General features: G+C 45.1%; 1 protein-coding gene across 1 annotated transcript in view; it reads right to left on the reverse strand.

Moving 5' to 3' along the window:
• The window catches only part of SAMD7 (sterile alpha motif domain containing 7), a 40868-nt gene extending 30560 nt beyond the window's left edge, over nucleotides 1-10308 (reverse strand). The window contains exons 1-2 of the mRNA XM_038746451.1: nucleotides 10206-10308; nucleotides 4111-4237 (exon numbers count right to left, since the gene is read on the reverse strand). Coding sequence (XP_038602379.1) covers nucleotides 4111-4237; nucleotides 10206-10308 — 230 coding nt within the window. The remainder of the gene's footprint in view (nucleotides 1-4110; nucleotides 4238-10205) is intronic.
• Nucleotides 10309-15925: the final 5617 nt, after the last annotated feature.

The following is a 15925-nucleotide window of genomic DNA, read 5'->3' on the forward strand; positions in this document are numbered from 1 at the left end:
ATATGTTTTGTTTTGTCCTCTGTCTCCCCCTTCTAGACTGTGAGCCCACTGTTGGGTAGGGACCGTCTCTATATGTTGCCAACTTGTACTTCGCAAGTGCTTAGTACAGTGCTCTGCACACAGTAAGTGCTCAATAAATATGATTGAATGAATGAATGAATCAATCAATCATATTTATTCAGCGCTTACTATGTGCAGAACACTGTACTAAGCGCTTGGGAAGTACAAATTGGCAGCATATAGAGACAGTTCCTACCCAACAGTGGGCTCACAGTCTAAAAGGGGGAGACAGAGAACAAAACCAAACATACTAACAAAATAAAATAAATAGAATAGATATGTACAAATAAAATAAATAAATAAATAAATAGAGTAAAAATATGTACAAACATATATACATATATACAGGTGCTGTGGGGAAGGGAAGGAGGTAAGATGGGGGGATGGAGAGGGGGATGAGGGGGAGAGGAAGGAAGGGGTTCAGTCTGGGAAGGCCTCCTGGAGGAGGTGAGCTCTCAGTAGGGCCTTGAAGGGAGGAAGGGAGCTAGCTTGGCAGATGGGCAGAGGGAGGGCATTTCAGGCCCGGGGGATGATGTGGGCCGGGGGTCGATGGCGGGACAGGCGAAAACAAGACACAGTGAGGAGATTAGCGGCAGAGGAGCGGAGGGTGTGGGCTGGGCTGTAGAAGGAGAGAAGGGAGGTGAGGTAGGAGGGGCCGAGGTGGAGTTTCGGCCTGATGCGCAGATTGATTGGTAGCCACTGGAGATTTTTGAGGAGGGGAGAATGAATACGATTGAATGAATGAATGAATGACCCAATTAATTTGTATCTACCTCAGTATTCTATGTTGTTCACCCCAGACATCCAATCCATCACCAAAACCTGCCGGTCTCACCTCCACAACATTGCCAAGATCCGCCCTTTCCTCTCCATCCAAACCTCTACCTTGCTGGTTCAATCTCTCACCCTATCCCGACTGAATTTCTGCATCAGCCTCCTCTCTAATTTCCCATCCTCCAGTCTCTGCCTGCTTCAGTCTAAACTTCACTCTGCTGCCTGTATTATCTTTTTACAGAAATCCTCTGGACATGCCATTCCCCTCCTCAAAAATCTCCAGTGGTTGCGTGTCAACCTATGTATCAAGCAGAAACTCCTCACTCTCGGCTTCAAGGCTGTCTATCCCCTCGCCCCCTCCTACCTCACCTCCTTTCTCTCCTTCTCCGGCCCAGCCTGCACACTCCACTCCTCTGCCGCCACTAACCTCCTCACTGGGCCGTGTTCTCACCTGTTCCGCTGTTGACCCCCAGCCCACGTCCTCCCCCTGGCCTGGAATGCCCTCCCTCCACACATCCACCAAGCTCGCTCTCTTCCTCCCTTCAAAGCCCTACTGAGAGAGCTCACCTCCTCCAGGAGGCCTTCCCAGACTGAGCCCCCTTTTTCCTCTCCTTCTCCCCATCCCCCCCGCCCTACCTCCTTCCCCTCCGCACAGCACTTGTATATATTAGTACAAATTTATTACTCTATTTATTTAGCTTGTACATATTTGCTATTCTATTTACTTTGTTAATGTTGTTCCTTATAGCTATAATTCTATTTCTTCTGACGATTTTGACACCTGTCTACATGTTTCATTGTCTGTCTCTCCCTTCTAGACTGTGAGCACGTTGTTGGGTAGGGACCGTCTCTATAGGTTTCCAACTTGTACTTCCCAAGAGCTTAGTACAGTGCTCTGCACACTGTAACTGCCCAATAAATACGATTTAATGAATGAATGAATGAATGAATGAATGAATGCTTAGATCAAAGCTTAGAAACTCGATCTCACCTAACTCGCCACCCTTTAGCTCACATCCTACCTCTGGCCTAGAAAACCTTCCCTCATCATATCAGACATATAATTGTTCTCCCCAACTTCAAAACCTTATTGAAGGCACATTTCCTCCAAGAAGCCTACTCTAAGTTCTCCTCTCCTCTTCTCCCACTCCCTCTGTGACACTCTTACTTGCTCCTTCATTCATCCTCCCTCCAATCCCCACAGCACATATGCATATATCTGCATATATGTGTAATTTATTTATTCACTTATTTATTTATATTAATTTCTGTCCCCCGCCCTCTAGACTGTGAGCTCATTGTGGGCAGGAATGTGTCTGTTATATTGTAATCTCCCAAGAGCTGAGTACAGTGCTTTGCTCATGGTAAGCGCTTAAAAAATATGATCAAATGAATGAACAGAGCTTGATGCATAGTAAGTGCTTAAGAAATATTCACTTGCTATCATTATATTATATTGTTATTATAATAATAAAGTCAATAATCAGCATAATCCTATCAACAAGTCAGAATTGGAGATCAACTTGTGGACAAACTCACTGGTTTAATCTAAGAGGCTTCCAATTTGGCAAAAGATAGAACAATTGTTCATCTTTGATCATCCCTCCTCTCAGCCCCACAGCATGCATTTATTCATTCATTCATTCAATCATATTTATTAAGCACTTATTGTGAGCAGAGCACTGTACTAAATGTTTGGTAAAGTACAATGCAATAATAAACAGTGACAATCCCTGCCCATAATGAGCTCACGGTCTAGGTCGGGGGAGAGAGACATCTAGATAAATAAAATTACAGATGTAAACCTAATTGCTGTGGGGCTGGAAGCAAGTCAGGGCGATGCAGAAGGGAGTAGGAGATGAGAAAAAGTGGGGCTTAGTCTGGGAAGGCCTCTTAGAGAAGAGAGGCCTTCAATAAGACTTTGAAGGAGGTGGGGAGAGTCATTGCCTGGCAGATTTGAAGAGGGAGGGCATTCTAGGCCAGAGACAGGACGTGGGCCAGGGGTCAATCAATCGTCGGCGTGAGACAGGTGAGATGGAGGTACAGTGAGCACATTAGCACCAGAAGAGCCGACTTGGACTATATGTTGTCGACTTGTACTTCCCAAGCACTTAGTACAGTGGTCTGCACACAGTAAGCGCTCAATAAATACGATTGAATGAATGAATGAAAGAGCCAAGTATGTGGGCTGGGTTGTAGAAGGAGAGAAATGAGGTGAGGTAGAAGGGGGCAAGATGATGGACTGCTTTAAAGTCAATGGTGAGGAGTTTTTGTTTGATATATGGTGGATAGGCAATGACTGGAGATTTTTGAGGAGGAGGGGACTGGGCAGCAGGTGAAGTATGGACTGGATTGGGAAGAGACAGGAGGCTGGGAGGTCAGCAAGGAGGCTGATACAGTAATCTAGTTGGGATAGGGTGAGTGATTGTATTAAGGTGGTAGTAGTTTGAATGGAGAGGAAAGGGCGGATTTTAAGCGATGTGAAAGTGGGACCGACCAGATTTGGTGATGGATTGAATGTGTGGGTTGAATGAGAGAGAGGAGTCAAGGACAACACCATGGTTACGGGCTTGTGAGTCGGGAAGGACGGTGGTGCCATCTACAGTGATGGGAAAGGCCGGGAGAGGACAGGGTTTGGGTGGAAAAATAAGAAGCTCTGCTCTGGATGTGTTAAGTTTGAAGTAACGGAAGGACATCCAAGTAGGGCTGTCCTGAAGGCAGTAGGCGATGCGAGTCTGGAGACAGAGAAAGAGAGATCGGGGAGGAGATGTAGATTTGGATACCACCTACACTGAGATGGTAGTTGAAGCCGTGGGAGCGAATGAGTTCTCCAAGGGAATGAGTGTACACTTATGTACACATCTGTAATTTATTTATTTAAACAGACACATCCCCTGGCCACTGTGAGTTTACACTGTAGACAGGGAGACAGACATTAATGTATATAAATAAATTACAGACATGTACATAAGTGCTGTGGGGCTGCGAGGGGGGGGATGAATCAAGGGAGCCAGTCAGGGTGCCAAAGCAGGTAGTGGGAGAAGAGGAAAACGGGGATTAGTCAGAGAAGGCCTCTTGGAGGAGATGTGCCTTCAGTAAGGCTTTGAGAGTTGGCAGACATGATCCCTGACCACAAGGAGCTTACAGTCTAGAGGAGGAACTTACAGATCATAAGAAATCAACTTAACAATGGGTCAACAGAAATAGAGTTACTATTTAACCGAAGGAAGGACCACCCACCTGCCAGGAATAGAATAGTATGTTGGAGACAAATACCTGTCCAGAAATCGAGGTTCAAATTGTGAGGGAATTGCTTGTAATCTCTGTTGCACTGACCCTACCAGTGGAGGGTTAACGGTCATCATCTGATTTCTCACCAACATCTCTTGTCGCTGACACAATTCTAATCCAAAACAGAGCAATACGTCAGAAGAAAATTGCAAGCAGGACCCACAGCAGAAATCAACTTTTTCTACACTCTTTCAAAACCCTACTGAAAGCAGACAGAAGGTTTTTTTTCTGTATTTTCCTAGCACCCAAGAGGGCTAAATATAAAACAGCTTTCTACCACCCAGGATCCAGCGGGGGTAGACAGGAAACTCTGCAAATTTATTTGTGATTTTTGGCTTAATACTTCGGCCCTTGAGAATTTTATTCTCCCTCTGACATCCTAAAAGCATGCTAATGCTATTCCAGACTGTACAATCTAAACAAGAAGAAAATAGAAAGAGATCTGTAAATTCTTCAAAGACCACCTGGTCTTTTCATGGCTTATTTTGATCTCTCATGTTTTTAGATATGAAAAAATATATGTTTTCCCATATGATTGGTTTGTGGAAATGTTAAAAAAAAGAACAGGAAAAAGGGAAGGAATTTCTTGGTTAGAAAGGTTCCAATTCTAATTAGTCCTGTGCATTAGCCCTCTCTGGATAGTCAGGACTAATTAGAAGCAGTGTGGCTCAGTGGTAAGAGCCCAGGCTTGGGCGTCAGAGGTCGTGGGTTCTAATCCTGCCTCTGCCACTTGTCAGCTGTGTGACTTTGGGCAAGTCACTTCACTTCTCTGGGCCTCAGTTCCCTCATCTGGAAAATGGGGATTAAGACTGTGAGCCTTAACCTTGTATGCCCCCAGCGCTTAGAACAGTGCTTGGCATATAGGAAACGCTTAACAAATACCAACATTATTATTATTATTATTATTATTATTATTATTATTATTATAACGTTCCCCAGATAAATAGTCACCACATAGGAATGTTTGTATTTTTACACACTCACACACACACATGCATACACACTGCTAATAGTGAAGAGAAGGAAACGTGAAGGAGCTAATCTTATCTCATATTTATTCATGCTAAATGTTAATATCTTATAATAATAATAATGGTGATGATGATGGTATTTGTAAAATACTTAACTATGTGCCTGGCACTGTAGTAAGAGCTGAGGTGGGATGCAAACAAATCGGGTTGGACACAGTTCCTGTCCCACGTGGGGCTCACAGTCTCAATCCCCATTTTACAGATGAGGGAACTGAGGCCTGGAGAAGTGGAGTGACTTGCCCAAGGTCACACAGCAGACAAGTGGCAGAACCAGGATTAAAACCCATGATGTTTTGACTCCCGGGCAAGAGCTCTATCCACTATCCCATGCTTGAATCCTCTTGAGAGCCTAGCATCTAAAGTAGAAAGATAAGTTAGAGAAGCAGCGTGGCTCAGTGGAAAAGAGCATGGGCTTTGGAGTTAGAGGTCATGGGTTCAAATCCCAGCTCCGCCAATTATCAGCTGTGTGAGAGAAGCAGCATGGCTCAGTGGAAAAGAGCATGGGCTTTGGAGTCAGAAGTCATGGGTTCAAATCCCAGCTCCGCCAATTATCAGCTGTGTGACTTTGGGCAAGTCACTTGACTTCTCTGTGCCTCTGTTCCCTCATCTGTAAAATGGAGATTAAGATTGTGAGCCCCCCATGGGACAACCTGATCACCTTGTAACCTCCCCAGCACTTAGAACAGTGCTTTGCACATAGTAAGCGCTTAAAAAGTCATCATTCATTCATTCAATCAATCATATTTATTGAGAGCTTACTGTGTGCAGAGCACTGTCCTAAGCGCTTGGGAAGTACAATTTAGAAGCCACACTGGTCTTCCGATTCAGTTCCAGTTCCAGGTTCTGGTTGCCTGAAGGGCCCACAGACACTACAAGCAGACAGGAATGACCCTTGCCTTTTCAAAAATAGTAACTTGAAGAAACTTCTTTCTGCTTTGCCTCCAGTTTTAAGCAACTGTAAGTTACAAGCACCCCCCTCAGGGTCGCACCTGGAGAGTTTCCAGTCCCGTACCAGTCTCGGCTATAGGAGGGAGAGTCAAGCAGAGGCCTGTCCATTCCATTCCCAGCTTGGCCAGTGGCTAGCGAGGGGAAGGCCATCTGCTACAAGTCAAAACTCACCCAACGGTGGGCAGCAGCGGCGTGGGAGAAAGTCGAGAGCTGAGACTCGAGTTTACCGAGCGGAAAGTGGCAATGCTAAACCACTTCCATGTTTTGACCAAGAAAGCTCTGTGGATCCACTACCAGAACAATTGCAGATGGAGAGCGGGGCGTTCTGGGAGAGATGTGCCCATGGTGTCGCTATGGTTGGAAACGACTCGATGGCGTAAGACAAAACAAGCTACAAGCAGACAAGCTAAACTGAAAACGAGTTCATGGGCCAACTCGTTTTACAGATTCCAGAATCCCAAACTCGGGTCATCTTAGAGAAGCAGCTTGGCTCTGTGGAAAGAGCACGGGCTTTGGAGTCAGAGGTTATGGGTTCAAACCCCGGCTCCACCAATTGTCAGCTGTGTGACTTTGGGCAACTCACTTAACTTCTCTGGGCCTCAGTTCCCTCATCTGTAAAATGGGGATTAAGACTGTGAGCCCTCCGAGGGACAACCTGATCACCTTGTAACCGCCCCAGCACTTAGAACAGTGCTTTGCACATAGTAAGCACTTAATAAATGCCATTATTATTATTATTATCTGTCTCTCTTCTTGAGGTTTCTTCATTCTTGGAATGTAGAACGCACATCTCAGAATATCCGTGGATCTCTGTTAATGTAGCCCGTTCCCTGTTTTTGAAGGGCTTTGCAATCTTTCACCCTCCTCAGAAAAGAGAGTTCAGTTCTCCCCAGCCTAATGGGAAGTCACAGAGAGTGGATTAAATGCTTAGAACTCGGTCTGGGACAAATAGTGCTTATGGTGCTGCCTCTTTTTAGCCCCCTGGACACTTGCCTCTTTAACTTGGTGCTGTGACAATGGGAGAGGGAGAGAGAGGAGAAAAAGGGAAAAGAAAACAGTTACTAATATAAGAAGCAGCATGGCCTAGTGGATAGAGCACGGGCCCAGGAGTCAGAAGAACCTGGCTACTAATCTCAGCTTCACCAGCTGTCTGCTATGTGACTTTGGGCCAGTCACTTAACTTCTCTGTGCCTCAGTTACCTCATCTGTAAAATGGGGATGAAGACTGTGAGCCCCCAGTGGGGCCACCTGATGACCTTGTAACCTCCCCAGCACTAAGAACAGTGCTTTGCACATAGTAAGTGCTTAATAAATGCCATTATTATTATTATTCTCTGGACCTCCTTTACCTCATTGGTAAAAAGGGGATTTAAGACTGTGAGCCCCCGTAGGAAGCAGCGTAGCTCAGTGGAAAGAGCACGGACTTGGGAATCAGAGGTCAGGGTTCTAATTGTGGCTCCGGCACTTGTCAGCTGTGTGACTTTGGGCAAGTCACTTAACTTCTCTGTACCTCAGTTCCCTCATCTGTAAAATGGGGATTAAGACTGTGAGCACCATGTGGGACAACCTGATTACCTTGCATCTCCCCCAGTGCTTAGAACAGTGCTTGGCACATAGTAAGTGCTTAACAAATGCCACCATTATTATTATTATCTAGACTGCATCCAAACAGATTAGCTTGTATCTAACCCAAGCACTTAGTAGAGCGCCTGGCATATAGTGAGTGCTTAACAAATGGTATATGTTTATTTGTGTATACAACATTTGTTAATATATATGTATATTTAGGTATCTTTTCTGTCTCTTCCCTTGGGCGTGAGAAGCAGCATGGCCTAGTGGAAAGCTCCTGGGCCTCAGAGTCAGAGGACATGGGTTCTAATCCTGGCTCTACCACATATCTGTTGTGTGACCTTGGAAAGTCACTTTGCTTCTCTGTGCCTCAGTTACCTCATCATCATCATCATCATCATCATCATCATCAATCGTATTTATTGAGAGCTTACTGTGTGCAGAGCACTGTACCAAGCGCTTGGGAAGTACAAGTTGGTAACTGAGGCCCAGAGAGGTGAGGTGACTTGCCCGAGGTCACACAGCAGACATGTGGGCGGGGATTAGAACCCATGACCTCCGACTCCCATGCTGCGTGTGTCTCTCCCCCGACTCCCCACCCCAGTCCCTTCACCCCGCTAGGGCCAGCAGCCCACCCACCCTCCACACACCTTTCTCAGGAACGGATCGTGGAGGCCGGGAGAGCAATGGGGCCCCACTTGCTCTGCACACAGTAAGCGCTCAATAAATACGATTGATTGATTGATTGAAGGGTCCGTGCGGCCCTCCGGGCTCGTTGCAGACTTTGTCCCGTAGTCTCAGAGGCCTTCCGAGTGGCAGGTGTGAAGGGCAGACCCCTCAAGCCCCTTGGCCCCCCCCCCCCCCCCAGCTTTTTTCTATAAGGGTATTATGGTACTTACTATGTGCCAGGGACTGTACTAAGCACTGAGATAGATAGAAGATAATCACGCTGGACAGTCCCACATGGGCAGCACGGTCTTAATCCCCATTTTGTAGGTGAGGTCACTGAGGCCCAGAGAGCGAAGTGACTTGCCCAGGGTCACAGAGCAGATAACTGGCAGAGCTGGGATTAGAACCCAAGTCCTTCCGTCTCCCAGGCCCATGCTCTAACCATTAGGCCTCATTTGTACATATTTATTACTCTATTTATTTTACTTGTTCATATCTATTCTATTTATTTTATTTTGTTAGTACGTTTGGTTTTGTTCTCTGTCTCCCCCTCTTAGACTGTGAGCCCACTGCTGGGTAGGGACTACCTCATCTGTAAAATGAGGAGTAAGAATGTGAGCCCCATGTGGGATAGGGACTGTGTCCAACCTGATTACTTTGTACCTACCTCGGTGCTTAGAACAGTGCTTGGCACACAGTAAGCACTTAACAAATCCCACAAATATTATTATTATTATGACCTATTCTGTCACATAGGCCTCCCCCAAACATCTCTGCTCCTACTCAAGCTAACAGTTGGCCAGCCCCTGTGATCGGAAGGGTTTGCCATCACCTTTAGCCCAAATAATTACCCATGTGGGTGCATTTTTTACTTTCCCATTTGGTTCATACTTCAGCCAACCCTTCAAAATCAGCTGACCATCTCTTCTATTTTAAAGATTGTAAAGCAGCATAATAAAAAGGTTTAATTTTGCTGGCAGTGATCAAGCAAATGGAGGATGAATGAGATAGGGGGAAGGGCAGTACAACTTTGCAATCCCATAACCAAGTCACTCCCTCTTCTCCCACCCACTCCTAGTCATCATCAATCAATTAATGGTATTTATTGAGTCCTTACTGTGATGTGTTTAATGACAGCACTTATTAAGTGCTTACTATGTGCAAAGCACTGTTTTAAGTTCTGGGGAGGTTACAAGGTGATCAGGTTGACCCACAGGGGGCTCACAGTCTTCATCCCCATTTTACAGATGAGGGAACTGAGGCACAGAGAAGTTAAGTGACTTACCCAAAGTCAAACAGCTGACAAGTAGCGGAGTCGGGATTTGAACCCCTGACCTCTGACTCCAAAGCCCGTGCTCTTTTCAATACAGATTTGGTAGACTTGTTCCTTGCCCACTACTCAACTACTGGAAATGTTCTTAAACTGCTTCAGGGTCAGAAAATTTGACCCTATTAAAGAACTACTATGGAATGAAAGTGTTCTCATAGCCTGGTACTCTTGAACATGTAAGTTCCTTGTGGGCAGGGAATGTGCTAACTCTGTTGTATTGTACTCTCCCAAGTGCTTAGTACAGTGCTCTGCATATAATAGGCACTCAATAAATACCATTGATGATGATGATAATGAAATGTAGGCAGGGATAAGGGAAGAAGAGGAAGACAGACATAGAGCTGGGGAAAGACAGAGTAGAGAAGAGGAGAAAGGGAGAAGAGAGAGAGAGAGACAGAGAGAGACAGAGAGATGCCAAGTGATTCAAGACTCACCCAAGTACCAAACCAAATCCCTAAAATGCTCCAGAAACCCAGGACCCTAAAATGTTGTTTGAGATCAAGCTCTCTGGGGTTCTATGATGTCTGGCTTACCTCCTGCCGTTAACCCACTCGCCAATCGATATAAATGTTTTTCTTCTAAAGTCCCAGGCTCTCCAAGCAGGGACATCTTTCTCAGGTGTTCTGGAGGAGTCATCCTGTATAAGAGCACAACTGTACTGTTTTTCTAGACCAAACTACTTAGTAGCTACATCAACTATTTAGCAAGACCTCCTCCCCACCCCCACCAAATCACCCATTTATTTATTCATTCATTCAACCGTATTGATTAAGAGCTTACTTTTAGAATATTTAATTCAGTAATAATAATAACTGTGGTTTTTGTTAAGCACTTACTAGTTGCCAGGCACTGTACTAAGCACTGGGGTGGATACACGCAAATCGGGTTGGTTACAGTCCCTGTTCCACAGAGGGCTCACAGTCTCCATCCCCATTTTACAGATGAGGTAACTGAGGTAAAGAGAAGTGGAGAGACTTGCCCAAGGTCACACAGCAGACAAGTGGTGGAATTAGGATGAGAACTTAGGACCTTCTGACACCTACTCCAGTGTTCTAGCCACTACATCCTCCGCTCTTCTTTCCAGAGGCATCTCATCACCCCTGCCCAGGAGCTAAAGCCGCTGAGAAATACAGTAACCCAGCTAAAGAACGTACACTGGTCTAACTGAGTAGTATGATAATGATGATGGTACATTATTATTATTATTATTATTAATAATAATAACGGTATTTGTTTAATTCTTACTCTGTGCCAAGCACTGTTCTAAGTGCTGGGATAGATACAAGTTAATCAGGTTGGACACAGTCCCTGTCCCCCAAGGGCCTCACAGTCTTAATCCTCATTTTGAGGCAACTGAGGCCCAGAGAAGTGAAGCAACTTGCCCAAAGTCCCACCACAGGCACGTGGCCGATGACATGATCTTTATAGGTGCAAGGTGAAGGCCTAAATCAGTCTTATAGAGTTTCTCCCAAATTATTTGAATTGGAATAGGAAATTTTCCCAGGGCATTCCCCACTGCTAAATTAGTTGGATCATAGAAATTAATCAATGGTATTTATCAGAGAAGCAGCGTGGCTCAGTGGAAAGAGCCCAGGCTTTGGAGGCAGAGATCATGGGTTCAAATCCCAGCTCTGCCAATTGTCAGCTGTGTGACTTTGGGCAAGTCACTTCACTTCTCTAGGCCTCAGTTCCCTCATCCGTAAAATAGGGATTAAGACGGTGAGCCCCCCGTGGGACAGCCTGATCACCTTGTAACCTCCCCAGCACTTAGAACAGTGCATTGCACATAGTAAGCGCTTAATAAATGCCATTATTATTATTATTATTATTGAGCACCTTCTATGTGCTCTTCTAGACTGTGAGCCCACTGTTGGGTAGGGACCGTCTCTATATGTTGCCAACTTGTGCTTCCCAAGTGCTTAGTACAGTGCTCTGCACACAGTAAGTGCTCAAAAAATACGATTGATTGATTGATTGATTGATTGCAGAACACTTGGGAGAGTGTAAGGTACAGCAGAATTAGCAGACATTTTCTCTGCCCATAATGAGCTTACAGTCTAGAAATGACACCACCGACAACATATGCTTAGGGATGAGTGAATGGGAAAATTGTCTCAGGGCCCACATTCCAGGGGGCCCCTTCCTCCTGACAAGGTACAAAATCATTTAATGTGAGGCTTTCATTCATTCATTCAATCGTGTTTATTGAGCGCTTACTGTCTGCAAAGCACTGTACTAAGCGCTTGGTAGAGTACAATCTAACAACAAACACATTCCTGCCCACAACAAGCTCACAGTCTAGTAGCAGCGTGGCTCAGTCGAAAGAGCCCGGGCTTTGGAGTAGGAGGTCATGGGTTCAAATCCCGGCTCTGCCACTTGTCAGCTGTGTGACTTTGGGCAAGTCACTTAACTTCTCTGTGCCTCAGTTCCCTCATCTGTAAAATGGGGATTAAGACTGTGATCCCCACGTGGGACAATCTGATTACCTTGTATTCCCCCCAGTGCTTAAAACAGTGCTTGGCACATAGTAAGTGCTTAACAAATGCCATCATCAATATTATTATTATTATTATTATTATTATTATTAGACCAAATTGGTCTTCCTAACCAATAGCTCTGGAGTTTGGTCTTGGAAGGGAAGGGGCATAGGGGAGCTCCCTCATGGGACAACCTGATCACCTTGTAACCTCCCCAGCACTTAGAACAGTACTTTGCACATAGTAAGCACTTAATAAATGCCATTATTATTATTATTATTATTATTATTATTATTATTAAGGAAGAGCAATTTGAGGATAGAACTTTTACCCTGGTGAGAACAGCCATGCCACTTGATGTGACCTCATATGCTTCTTGAAAATGGGCCTTGTATTGTGAATGGCTGTATCTTGGGGTCTCTCTCCCCCTAGATTTATGTGCTCTGAATTAGGATCTGTTCCAAAACCTTGGAAAAAGAATATGAAATTCCTATCCCTGCTCTGTAATTAATGTTAAACACCAGCAGACTCCATATTAAAGTCATTTGAATCGTCACATTCCAACATTAAGTAAATGAGGGGTTGCACTATGACTGTGAGTCCTCGCAGGAGTTTTCCAAAGTAGAAACTTGTTCTGATGATGTTGGTGGCAGTTTTTCAACTTTAGAGAATAATCTGCCGCTTGGGTTCAACTTTTAAGTCCCTTTGAGCAAGCTAACTCCTTTTGAACACCTTTGCACCTTTAAACTCAAAATAATAACAATAATAATAAATTGTGGTATTTTCTTAATTGCTTACTATATGCCAGGCGTTGGACTAAGCGCTGGGGTGGTTACAAGCAAATCAGATCAGACGCAATCCCTGTCCCACATGGGGCTCACAGTCTTAAACCCCATAGTACAGATAATAATAATAATAATAATAACAATAATAATGATAATAATAATAATAATGACATTTATTAAGCACTTACTATGTGCAAAGCACTGTTCTAAGCGCTGGGGAGTTACAAGGTGATCAGGTTGTCCCTCGGGGGGCACACAGTCTTAATCCCCATTTTCCAGATGAGGTAACTGAGGTACAGAGCAGTGAAGTGCTGCTACAGAGCATTCCACACTTCCCTCTCTCTGTTTCTGTCCTCTCCACTCCTGGCAGCTCCTCTTCCCCCTTCCCCAGACCCCAAACTTGCCCCACAACTCCCAGACTCCCCTGCACTGAACTTCGGTCTAAGGGGCAGCACTCTGGCTCCCTTTTTCACCTTCAATTCTTTTTGAGAAGCAGCATGACATAGTGGATCGAGCATAGGGCTGGGGGTCAGAAGGTCAAGGGTTCTAATCCCGACTCTGCCACATGTCTACTGTGTGACCTTGGGCAAGGCATTTCACTTCTCTGTGCCTCAGTGACCGCATCTGTAAGATGGAGATTGAGACTGTGAACCCCATGTTAGACTCCCCTTTTAGACTGTGAGCCCACTGTTGGGTAGGGACTGTCTCTATATGTTGCCAATTTGTACTTCCCAAGCGCTTAGTACAGTGCTCTGCACATAGTAAGCGCTCAATAAATACGATTGATGATGATGATGATGATGTGGGACAGGGACTGTGTCCAACCAAATTAGCTTGTATCCACCCCAGCTCTTAGTACAGTGTCTGGCACCCAGCAGAGTGCTTAACAAATACTGTTATTATTATTATTTTTTTTTGGTATTTGTTAAGTGCTTACTATGTGCCAGACACTGTACCAAGCTGGAGTTGATACAAGACAATCAAACTGGACACAGTCCAGGCCCCACATGGGGCTCACGGTCTTAATTTCCACACAATGAGAAGCCTAGTGGAAAGAGCCCAGGCCTGGGGGTGAGAGGGCCTAGATTCTAACCCTGGCTCTGCCACTTGTCTGCCGTGTGATCTTGGGCAAGTCACTTCAGTTCTCTGTGCCTCACTTACCTCATCTGGAAAATGGGGATTAATACTGCGACCCCATGTGGGACAAGGACTGTCCCCAACCTGATTACTTTGTATCTACCCCGGTGCTTAGAATGGGCCTTGGCACATGGTAAGCATTTAACAAATACTATCATTATTATTGTTATCATTCAACCCCATTTACCTCTGACTTCCCTCACTCCCCTGACCCCAAGATGAATGAATGTGCACCGGGCTAATTGCTTTGAGCTGTGCCCTTCACCTAGGAATGGCCTGGCTTCAGATTTCTGTGGATATCAGAAATGGTAGACAAAAGGATCGTGATACCTTCTTGATCTCTGGCCTAATTTGGTCGAGGTTCTTTTTCTGTCTACAGGATAATTATGCTCCAAACCACCACGCTTATCAGAGAGATAACCCATCTGCCTTCTCACCACACACACTGCATCAGGGAACCTGGCTCTTTCTAATGGTAGCCAAAGTTTGAACTTGGAGGAAGGCTGTCTGAGGAATGCTCCGGAACTCACTTGTCCTGTTCCAACAGATCCTCATTTCATCAGCCTTCATGCTCATACTTGAAGTTCCAGATGGAAGATCCTCAAATACCTCTAATGTACCTCAAAATCTTGCCCACTCATCTCAGTGGGTGGAAAATAGCTTCCCCACTTCCTCTGCCTCTGAACCTGCAACTTCCCTGAATTTTTCTCAGACATTCCCATCTCTCCTCAGCTCAACTTGGACCCCAATCGAATTAGACATGAGCACATACCAGGTGGGATCAAGGCCATTTCTGAAAGTGTCCTCCAGACTGTAAGTTCGTTGACAATTACTCTCCTCCTCCTGTTACTGAAGGGACACCTCCTCCAAGAGGCCTTCCCTGACTAAGCACCCCATCCTCTTCTCCCACTCCCCTCTGCATCACCCTGACTGGCTCCCTTTATTCATCCCTCCTCCCAGCCCCACAGCACTTATGTACAATAACTGTAATTTATGTATGTATATTAATATCTGTCTCCCCTGCTAGACTGTAACTTCACTGTGGGCAGGGAATGTGTCTATTGTTATATTGTAATAATAATAATAATAATAATGGTATTTGTTAAGTGTGTACTATGTGCCAAGCACTGTTTTAAGCACTGGGGTAGATACAAGGTGATCAGTTGTCCCGTGTGGGGCTCACGGTCTTAATCCCCATTTTATAGATGAGGTAACTGAGGAACAGAAAAGCTAAGTGACTTACCCAAGGTCACACAGCAGATATGTGGCGGAGCTGGGATTCGAACCCACATCCTCTGACTCCCAAACCTGTGCTCTTGCTATTAGGCCATGACCCTTGTACTGTCCCAGTTGCTTAGTAAAGTGCTCTACACCGAGTAAGCGCTCAATAAATACGTTGGAATGAATGAACTTCATTCATTCATTCCAACGTATTTATTAAGCGCTTACTGTGTGCAAAGTGCTGTACTAAGCGCTTGGGAAGTACAAGTCGGCAACAGATAAAGACGATCCCTACCCAACAACGGGCTCATAGTCTAGTAGGGGGAGACACAACGAAACAAAACATGTAGACAGGTGTCAAAGTCGTCAGAACAAATAGAATTAAAGCTAGAAGCACATCATTAACAAAATAAATTGAATTGTAAATATGAACAAGTAAAATAGAGTAATAAATCTGTAAGTGCCGTGGGGAGGGAAAGGAGGTAGGGTGGGGGGGATGGGGAGGAGGAGAGGAAAAAGGGGGTTCAGTCTGGGAAGGCCTCTGGGAAGTTGTGGGCAGGGACCATGCCCATCAACTCTGTTATACTGTATTGACCCAAGTGCTTAGAACAGTGATCTACACAGAGTAAGTGC

Source organism: Tachyglossus aculeatus, chromosome 1 (assembly GCF_015852505.1).
Source record: "Tachyglossus aculeatus isolate mTacAcu1 chromosome 1, mTacAcu1.pri, whole genome shotgun sequence".
Classification (NCBI taxonomy): domain Eukaryota; kingdom Metazoa; phylum Chordata; class Mammalia; order Monotremata; family Tachyglossidae; genus Tachyglossus; species Tachyglossus aculeatus.